At 42.2% G+C, this 11,270-nt stretch overlaps 1 protein-coding gene across 1 annotated transcript in view; it reads right to left on the reverse strand.

The window, feature by feature from the left end:
• hcn2b (hyperpolarization activated cyclic nucleotide-gated potassium channel 2b) overlaps window positions 1-8,922 on the reverse strand; it is a 46,452-nt gene extending 37,530 nt beyond the window's left edge. Inside the window, exons 1-2 of the mRNA XM_039812008.1 lie at window positions 7,973-8,922; window positions 6,321-6,744 (exon numbers count right to left, since the gene is read on the reverse strand). Coding sequence (XP_039667942.1) covers window positions 6,321-6,744; window positions 7,973-8,799 — 1,251 coding nt within the window. The 5' untranslated portion in view covers window positions 8,800-8,922. The remainder of the gene's footprint in view (window positions 1-6,320; window positions 6,745-7,972) is intronic.
• Window positions 8,923-11,270: the final 2,348 nt, after the last annotated feature.

An 11,270-nucleotide genomic window follows, 5' to 3' on the forward strand; every position in this document is an offset into this window, starting at 1 on the left:
ATTTTTCTCAAAACAGTTGCCTGCTGTGTATCGAAAAGTGAACCAAAACAGTAAAGGCGAAGATCTTCAGCGTCAGTTAATGTAAATATCGCCGTAATGATAAAACCGACCAAGTTTTTAGGCATCAACATTATCCGACTCTTCTGGGCTTTCGGTGAAGCGACCGATGGAAAAAGAGGTAGGTGACAGTACAAACTTTGAATTTAAATGGTTTCTTCACAATGTCTGAGCTGAAAAAGCATCTTGTTGTCACATAAGGGCCCTGTTCATGCTGCACAGAAATTTTAATTGCATTTTGTGTCTGTTAAGAGGCACAAAGGCACTCTACAACATGCCCCCCACAACTGGCATTTTAGCTAACTGGCCATTAGCTGCAGCAGCACCAGTTTGCTAGCACCGATTTTGGCCGTTTTTTTTTTTTTCCTTTCGACAGTACTCGGTGACATCTAGCGATCAAGATTCAGGTAAAAATCGGCCGGATTTCTCCTTTAAGTTGCGGATCAGAACACACAAACAATGAGGTGAAAGACGCTAAAGGGAACTGCTAAGTCAGGTGGTAATTCTTTGTGAGTTTGAAACAATAAGTCACCCCTTTCACAATCTGGATAGTCATTTGACCTCGGGCTAGGCGATAGGACAATATATATCATCAAAACGATATAAAATAGTCTATCATATACAGTATATATTTTTCTATATTGCTTCGATTGCGATGCCGAAAAACCAGCGGCTGAACGGCTTTACAGCAATATTTACATAATTTGGATTCAGCTTTACGATCTGATCATTGCACATTATGTTCATTAATATGCACTAAAGTTCTCAATAAAATGAGAAAATACCCAGTACTTTTCATTTGTTAAGTACTTAATTTGCACAGCGATATACAACAAAAGGCTTGACCATGTGGTCATTTCATACAGTACAGACTATTTACTTTACAATTTATAAGATATGAAATTACCTATATCGGGGTAGAAGATTTTGGCTATATCGTCCATTCCTAATTTGACATATTGTTAATATAAAAGTATTGATAAGTAAAACAACAGCCGGGGCGGAAGAGCTACAGGGAAGTATATGTTTAAAAAGCAAAGTTTTCAGTAGTTTTGAAAAACTAGCTGGGTTTTCCAATGATGTAATTATACATCAAATATTATAATAGGAGATACCATTTTAAACATGGTATGATGATGTCACTAATCAGTAACAAAACAAACCCGACATGCTGTATGTGATTCCTCAGTCTTCAGTAGAATACCAGTGTCAGGATGGAGGGTCTACATTATGACCAGGTGGGGAAAATGAACAAGAGCCTGTGTTCTGCACTCTTTCATGATGAAACCTCATCAGACGCTGATGAAGCTTTGATCAGCAGCCCGGGCCGGCCTCTCGCTCTAGTGTTTCTTAGATTTACTCCCCTCAGGTAAGAAATGCTCATTTGTGTGGAGCTGGTGTTCTGGTCACAGCCTTGTAAACACTACTCAGTGATGCTGTCGCTGTAAATGTGCAGTCCCCTCAAAATAACTCAACACACAGCCATTAATGTCTAAACCGCTGGCAACAAAAGTGAGTACACCCCTATGTTAAATTCCCATAGAGGCAGGCAGATTTTTATTTTTAAAGGCCAGTTATTTCATGGATCCAGGATACTATGCATCCTGATAAAGTTCCCTTGGCCTTTGGAATTAAAATAGCCCCACATCATCACATACCCTTCACCATACCTAGAGATTGGCATGGGGTACTTTCCATAAATTCATCTCTCAATGCAAATCAGCTATTAGGCTAACCGACATAAAACCATGCCATTCTCTAGGTATACATATATATAGAGATATATAGAGATACTGTGTGTATATATACTGTATATATATATATATATCAAAAACATATATATATATAATTTTCTCACTTGAGACTAGAGAATTGCCTACAACTAGGCCAGATACTGTGTGTGTGTGTGTGTGTGTGTGTGTGTGTGTGTGTGTGTGTGTGTGTGTGTGTGTGTGTGTGTGTGTGTGTGTGTGTGTGTGTGTGTGTGTGTGCTCCGAGCGCGTGAACAAGCATCCTCCGTTGTGAGTTTACAGTTTGGGAGCTGCCAGGTTGAGAGATTCGGTGACTCATCCCGTCACCTCAGAGACCTCGCTGCCCTAAACCCTTAGCTCACTTGAATATCAAAACCTGCAGCTCCTTTAAAACCCCGGAGGGCGCAAACGTCTCGTTAGTTACAGTGCCGACACAAGAAAGCCAACCGGTCTCACGTATTTCTCCATCCAAACAGACCAACACGCATATTAATATCCACTTGCCAATGTGCATGATTCTTCCCCAAGTGATGATTTTTTTTTAACATTAATATGCGTTCCCCCAGCCTGCCTATGGTCCCCCAGTGGCTAGAAATGGTAATAGGTGTAAACCGAGCCCTGGGTATCCTGCTCTGCCTTTGAGAAAATGAGTTCAGATGGGCCGATCTGGAATCTTGCTCCTTATGAGGTCATAAGGAGCAAGGTTACCTCCCCTTTCTCTGCTTTACCCGCCCAGAGAATTTGGCCCACCCATGAGAGAGAGACACCATGGCTTGCAAACAAGCAAAGTGGCAGTTGGTCAAGGTCACACCCCCACCCTCCACCTTGCCCCCCCTCTCTCCTCCTCAATAGCATTTAAAGCTACAGACAGAAATGGCACATGGGAAAGCTCATTGTGGGACTGGCTCTAGTGGCTGTAATTCTGCACCAAGGCTGAATTTCGGGAAAGAGTCTTCAATAGCTAATAGCTTTAGCTAATTTGGAGAAGGAGAAAGGGAAACACACTGTGAGGCCCTGCCCTGTGATTAGGAAGCATTCCCATCATGATTGATGAGGCTCCATGACTAATGTTCTCCCCCGACACCCCAACAGTACCTGGCCATGTGTCACTGTCAGACCACAATCTGGGTCAATGCACATTACTGTGACTACAACACACACTCACAACCTGAAAACCCTAGATAAAGTACTTTTTACTCCTGTCTGCTGCACGCTGTCAAACACAAGTTGAGCTGAACGATTCAGATGACGACGTTTAGAGAGAACTGTTGAACCTGATGACTCCCACTACCAATCTCCACTCTCATGCACCCACTGCCACCCATTCACCATCATTGCCTAGCTCATGAAAAAGGCATCCTCTCTTGGACATGCCAGCAAGTGAAGAGTCTTGATACCAGCTTTCCTGCCTCAGGAAATTGCTCTGATTATTCCTGACAACGCTTATCTCTGCTTCTCTGTTGGCCGCACACGCACGCACGCACACACACACACACACACACACACACACACACACACACACACACACACACACACACACACACACACACACACACACACACACACACACACACACACACAATCTATTCAGAGTCAACAATACACAACCTGCTCTTTCTTTTTTAATTATGAGCACGACTGTTGACTCAGTTGGCCCACAGCTGAGCTAAACGGTGAAATCATCACAACACTAAGGATAATCTTTTAGGGAACACCGCCGCAGCAAGCTGAGCTAAGCCAAGCCGAGCTGGGCAGAGGGGAAACACAGCCAGCCCCGTTTGAATCGAGCTGAGCAGAGCAGAGCTCGGCTGAACTAAGACGATCAGGGGAGGGCTGAGTCGAAGCAAAAGCAGCATTCACTTGTGAGTGTTTGAATCAGTAATTAGGGTTCTCGTGGAGCTCAAATTACCACTCTGTAATCAGAAGAGCAGAGTGGTTATTTTCAGAGAGAGGGCACACACACTTTTGATTCATAGATGATTGGTTAATCCAAATAGGCATCCTCAGTTTATATCCGCAAGCACATTAGCAGGACAGGGTCAATTGCGTTTGCGTAGCACATAGGTATATGATGGATGGTAATGCACCTATCTTATTTCCTGATGTGTAATGTGTCCAGAAAGTGTGTGCAGTTGCAATGAGATTCAAATAGGAGTGTAAGAGATAAAGCAAAAGTCAAACACCAAACTAAAACAATTACAACAATGGGGGAAAAGGGAAATTTTGTTATGAGGAAGAAAAAAAAAAAAGCAATTAGTGTCTCCGTGGTTGTTTATTCCTCGAAAGATCCCTGTTCACTTTCCCACTGATAAACACAAATCATTTTTTCATGAATTCTTACCTACACTGGGTTATAATGAGCAGTTATCCAGCTGTTATCCATTGCTATATAAGATGGTAAAACCACAGTTTTTATGTGTCAGGGAGAAATTGTACAGAGGATTGTTTTGATGTACAAACAGAATTACTTGTACACTGACATAAACCACTGCAATGGAATCCAATCCAATATTGTATTATTAATTAGAGCACAGTCAGACTGTTTTTTTTTTTTTTTTAAGCATAAAACCAAAATTCAAAGCGTTTGACTTTGTCACAATATCCAAACTACATCAAACATGATCATTAATACAGCTCTGATGGCTTTGATCTGTAGCAAGAGTGAAGCTGACGAGCCTTTTTTGTTAGACCCTAAAATTCATCAGGATTCATAATAAACATACTCTTGTGTGAAGGCTCTCTTACAATCTGCACATTCCTTCACAGATGAGCCTGCATTACAGCACCGTCTCTGTCTTCAAGGTAACTTCATAGGTAACTCATGATGTAAAAGTAAATGCTGTTAGGAATAATGTCTGCAAAGGCTAACAGACATTATCGTATATTGCCTGGCCGACATTGATATTTAGATTTTTGTTAAATTTGATAACGATATATTAGCCAATCTTGATTTTTGGTTTTTACAAAGCGGGGCATTTCACAGTTGAAAAATCAACTTGTCAGTGCCCTCTGGTGGAAAAACTATGTCATGGAGACACCATTTCTAAATGACCTCCGACCTACTTTGGCATTTCTGTACAGGGATTTCTTGTTAGTTATCGGCCAGCATTAGCCTAGAAATCTAGACGCACCCTAGCGGCAGCAAATTTAATTTGCAGCCGGGGGAGGGGGGGTTCTAGGCACTCTCCGCTGGCTTGCGAGCTGGAAAAACCAAACTCTCGTCAGGCCAATCACATCGTGTATAGAGTCGGTGGGCGGGCTTATGGCTGCTGCTGCTGGGAACAGCGGTCTTGTGGGAAAACTTGGAGTTCAGCTTTTCTTTGAGAAAAGAACAAAGAACGGCACAGAAAGCATTCTTAAAAAAAGGAAGATGCGTTCGGAGTTTTGCCGACCGGATACAGCCAAAGTTTAATCTATCAACTAGCTCCGCTACCTTCTTCGTTGCTCTGCCTGGTTGTAGCCCTATCCTATAACGTGCAGAGGGAATTTGAAAGACAACCGTTTATCCCGCCCCTTGGAATGAGCCCTGTCAATGGTGAGTTCCCAGACCCAACATCTTGATGTGGGTCTGCCTTGTCAGGCTAGGCCAGTATATAATCTGATACCAATATATTTGTATTTTATTAAGCTAATATCGGCCGATATTTTGCATGTCCAATTTATCTGTCTAGATCCAGTATCTTTTAACCTTTTTCTGTTTCACTATTTTTTTTCTCCATTGTTTTATGTAATAAAAAAAGTTATTTTGTGAGATTTCAGTAAGAGATTTAACAAACCAGTATAACTTCACCCTAACTAACGAATAGAGAATGACAATATTTTTGGCCGATACTGGCTTATCAGATGAATACAGATCTGCCTCTATCATTTTTGATATGCAAAGATAAAAATGCAAATAGACATTGCAGTAGTAGTTTTAATGAGTGCATTTTTTTGTACTAGTGACCCTCATTTTTCAAAATTAAAATATTTTCTGTATATTTTGGTTTCTATCGATGGTTATTATATAGGCCTATAACATCTCATTTACAGTGTTTGTGCACTTACAAATGTTGCTGTTATCTTATTGTAGACTGTTACAGTAAGTACATCTATTTTGACCCTATAAATATATGACACAACAATTCTTCAATAACATTTGATGCATTATCAACAACAATGTCCGTTTTTTTGGAATATCTGCCTATCGTCCCATATCAGTCAAGTTAAACAGTTTTACGTATGGCTTAGATGAGCGTGACAACTACCATCGCCTAAATATAGCACGCTATCTACAACAGTGGTGCTCATGCTGTGTTCTGTCCTTGTGTATTTGCTTCCGTCCAAGTACCACAAGGCTACTACATGATTATTGTTATTATCGTGTGTTGTAGGGCCTGTATGCTCACTGTGTACCTAATTCAAATAAAATCATAAAGATTAATTCTCCAACTCCCAACTCTTTCTCCCATGAGTGGTCAGAGTAACACCCAAACCCTTTCACTGGATCATAAATGTTGAATCTCTGCCTACCTCCTCCCATTGGTGGATGTAACGGATGAGTCGGGACAGCCTCAGCAGCCGCAGCAGACTGAGGATCTTGGTGAAGCGGACAATTCGGAGCGCCCGGGCCGTTTTGTACACCTCCGAGTCCATCCCTCTCTCCACGATGAGGAAGATATAATCCACAGGTATGGAAGAGACGAAGTCCACCACGAACCAGCTCTTCAGGTACTTCTCCTTAATCTTCTTGGGATCGAGGATGATCTCGGTGTTGTCCTCGAACACGATGCCGGTCCGGAAGTTCAGCACCAGGTCCATGAGGAAGAAGGTGTCAGAAACCACGTTGAAGATGATCCAGGGAATGGTGGTCTCGTCCTTGAAGAAGGTGATGCCCACGGGGATGATGATCAGGTTGCCCACCATGAACATCAGCATGGTGAAGTCCCAGTAGAACCTGACAGTGTAAAGCAGTGGTTAGAGACTGAGGGACTGCCCCCCCATCCCACCCCAAACACAGTGACAAATGGCCGATCTTTTACGAAATGCCTGCTTTTTTTTTTACCAAGTGCATTGTATCTTCTCCCTGTGAGGCAACCTATACCATATGACTCAAGACAGTGTCAGGACAAGGAGAAGCAGAGAGACATGGATATAACAGGAAAGATAAGCTGGGTGCAGTTCATTCCAAATCAAGGAACAACTGACATGAAACACCCGTAACAGTAAAGCTATACTGATGGAGGATGCCTCAGCAGTTATCACAGCAATTGTGCAAATTTGATATCTTTGAACTGCTGGTCAGACAAAACACCACATTTGAAGACGTCACATTGGGCTTTAGGAAACTGTTTTTTTTTCTCCCCACAATTTTCTGACATTTAGATGAGACCAATAAATACATAAATAGAGCGGATAACTGGCTCGATTCATCTACATTATAATAGAAAAGAATCCTAAGTTGCGGCCCTGTTGTGTCCTCAGAAGGCACACGTTACACAGCTGTCTGATCAGCGGAAAGTATACATGGGAGACTGCAAAGGAAAGTGTTGCCGAGTCATGAATGTTCCCTGACATAATCGCCGACAAAACCATTGATTATTATATTAAATGATATTTTGGTAGCAAAATCTGAGTCACAGCCAGTTAGGAGCTCAAACAGTTGGCTTTATCTTCAGACTGCTGCTGCTGTTTTACACTTGAGAGATTTGGAGGAGCTGTCCTTGGTGCTGAAACTCGATGAGGGAACTTTTCCAACTTCAAGTCAAATTCATCTTTAATACAAAACTCATCAACCAAAGCTTTTTTTTGAGGAAACGTTTGTTTTTCTCAGTCCTCATGATGGATCAGATTCTCCCCTAAGTTTCAAGTTTTTTCCCCCAGATAATTTTTAAGCAAAATAAAAAATATAGGCGTAAATAGCTATCTAAAATCTTTTTCTTTATTTATTTCCATCTTGGCTACAGCTAAAGTGTTGTCTATGGATGACATTACCCAAGTGCCTTTATAAATAACTGAATAAACACCTGAATATTCTAAATATAATGTTCTTAGTCTTTTCTCATATAAAGTTTGATATGTAAAAACTGTGCCAGGCGGTGTGTTACTACCATATCTTTCAAGCACCTCAATATAAGAGTCTGTAGGCTTACTGGTTATGAACATCAACTCAATTTGACCCATACCTGAAGTCGCTGTATGGGTGGATAATCCAATTACCCGCTGACTTTACGCGCTCTTGTTCTTTCTCCACCGCCTTCTGGCTGCCAAACATGCGCAGGGAGAATTTGTTAACTCCGGGCTGGAGCATGGAACTAAACTGCCGCTGCATGTATGTCTGATTCCCTCTGTAGTCTTCATCATCCGGCACTATCTGAGAGCCATCCTCAGCTTTGGTAAATGTGACAGAATTTCTCGACTGCTGACTCGGAGTTTGTCCTTTACCAGCTGGGGCGTTGGAGAAGGACACTCTGGAGTCTTTTTTCTCCATCGCTGCCGCGGTCTTGACCTCGGCGCCCGGCCCCTGTGTCAGGGACCCCGCTGAAGTGATAGAGCCGTCCATGCTCGCAGCCTGCCCCTTTCCGTCTTCAGCAGCTACGACTCCATCTGCCTGCTTCTCCTGCCTTGAGATGAGAGAGGAGAGGCTCCCTGAACTGGCCGGGTCCCTTCTACAATCTCCGTTTTTGTTGCATATCATACCGATGGCTCCCTCTGCTATCACGCCTGCCTCTGGGACTGTGTCCCCTCCAGCAGCATCCCTCCGGCAAAACAGAGCGGAGGCCGTGCTGCCACTGGCACGGACAGGTGCGGAGTCCTCGTCTTGCAGGAGCCACAGCTCATTGATGTTGGAGTTTTTACGCGCAATGGACGCGGCTCCGCCTCCTGGCGTAAATTTCTTCATCTTGGTTCCTCCGCTGCTCCTAGGATCCGCGCGTCCGGACAAGCTGGTTACTTGAGGTGGTCGAGGCTGCTGGAATTTGGGCTCCTCATCGCCGTCCTCCGCCTCGTCCATCACAGGCAGAACAGACACAAGACAGACGCTCCCCGCAACTTGGACCTGGTGAGCCTGGGCGGCGGCGGAGAAAGGAGAGTGGATTTCAAAGCAGCAGCAGCCCTCTGCTTTCCACACACGCCACTTTAGGATAACAGCGTTGCTATAGCTGCAACCTGGCTGCTGTTATTGTGTGTCTGTCTGTGTGTGTGTGTGTGTGTGTGGAGAGAGACGACAGCATTACCTTTAGGCTGCACCCACCTACATTTAAATTATATTGAAGAAACTACGTGAACAGAAGAAGCTGGCAGTGTCACAAAACTCTATTCATCTAATAAATAAACATAAACATATATGATGAAATCCATAGATAAACCCACCTGATGGGAGCCAGGGCCAAGGCGACAGATGAAGCTCACAAGAAACCATCAAGTTCTTCATGGTTTGTCATCCACAGTTGATTCTCAGGTAGACCATCAGCTAGGGCTGGGCCATATATCAATATTATATCGATATCGTGATATGAAACTAGATATCATCTTAAGTGTTGGATATGGTAATATGGTAAATGTTGTCTTTTCCTGATTTTAAAGACTGCTTTAGACAGTAAAGTGATGTCATGTTCTGAACTTACCAGAATGTTTTAGCTGTTCGATTATTTGCCTTCAACCGCTTTAGGTAATTATATCCACATTACTGATGACTATTTATCAAAAATCTAATTATATTTTTTGAAGGTACCATTAGTCAACCCTACAATATCTGGTCAAGAATATCATATCTGATTTTCTCCATATCGCTCAGCCCTACCATCAACCACTGGTTAGATGATGATCATATAATGCTACACGAGGGCTTTCCTCACTAAGAGGCTGTATCAACAGGGTCGGCCAGTTGCTTAACCCTTGTGTTGTCTTCGGGTCAAATTTGACCCGTTTTCTAAATGTCTACATCAGAAATATGGGTTTCTCTTTAACTACCTCATTTTGATTACCCAAAAATAACACGGACGGAATGATTCCACACAACGCGCTTCACAAGTACAACAGAAGATCTGACCTCTACTTTCATTGAATTTGGGTTGTTTTGTTAAAATTTGTTAGCGTTTGAAAAAGAATTAGGCATAACTTCCTTAACCCTTGTGTTGTCCTTCGGGTCCCAGTGACCCGAAGGACAACACAAGGATTATGTACTTCCGTTTACTTTGTTGAGAATTGCTCTCTAAACAAGGGTTAATACAGCACCTTAGTTCTTGTTTGTACAGCATTTTGGTCAGCTTAAACTGTGTTTAAATGTGTTCTAGAAATAAACTTTACTTACTTACTTTACACAAACAGGGTTTAGAGAGCAATTCTCAACAAAGTAAAGGGAAGTACATAATCCTTGTGTGGTCCTTCGGGTCACTGGGACCCGAAGGACCACACAAGGGTTAATAAATTAGGTTCATTTATCATGAAATCCAAAAAGTGTAAAACTAGTAATGAGTTGGTGTTAGTGCTGTTCATACATGGTAGTAAAAATAAGTGTAAAACGGCAAAAAATAAATAAATAAATGCCAAAACCATTGAAAAAAAAAAAATAAAAAAAGTGCCTAGAACTGAAGACAACACAAGGGATAAGGTTGATTGTCTGCCAATATGGACGGGGGTCCCCTATTCTTGGATAAATGGCTCCACCTTGTGGAGAAATACACACTGCACCCACAAGCTTCCGAACGCTTTTTCTACCCATGGACTCAGACATACGTCCACTGTCCACATAGCCTGATGTATGGGACACCGTACTCCTCCAATTCAGGACCCTAAACTGCATATCAGCGCCCTCACTGATTTTTTTTTTTTTGCTGCAGTCTTCCTTTTCTTTAACTATTCTGCTGCAGCTTAACACATTCCTATGGGGCAATCATTTAGGCGTTCGTAAACCCAAGATAAAGCTAGTTCTTAAAGATAACCCTCTTTTATACAGTAAGGAAGCACACAAGATAAGACCTTCAGTTTTGTTGATAGAAGGGGGTTACAAACCATGCTTTCTTTTAGCTTTTGTGTTTTGTGTGTTGAAACAGGAATATGTGGAAGGTAAAGTCAATAAGAAAGCATGTTTGGGGCCATTTTTGTAAAACATTTTAAGAGATTTCAAAACGTAAAAAAAAGAAAAAAAAAAAAGAAAGAAAATGGATTGTTGAGCAGGTTTAAGCTCAGCGCACACATAGCTGCAGTGGAGTTCTTAGCTTCTTTGCTCAACATGTGTAATAATGCCGGTAGACAACATTTCAATAAGGTAGGGGTTGAGAAACCCCAAACAAATGTTCTCGTGAATCACTTTGTACGCTTGTTTAGGCATGCAACAGTCTGAAAGGCACTTGGACGTCTGGCTTGAGGATATGCTTCAAGATTTTGTCTCAAAACACATTCACCTTGTAGTAACAATTTTATGTTCAGAGTTCTTCTTCCTTTATGCCCTGACATTTGTTAGCAGGACAGTGAATGCTACAA

This window comes from Perca fluviatilis, chromosome 9 (genome assembly GCF_010015445.1).
Source record: "Perca fluviatilis chromosome 9, GENO_Pfluv_1.0, whole genome shotgun sequence".
In the NCBI taxonomy this organism is placed as follows: Eukaryota; Metazoa; Chordata; class Actinopteri; order Perciformes; family Percidae; genus Perca; species Perca fluviatilis.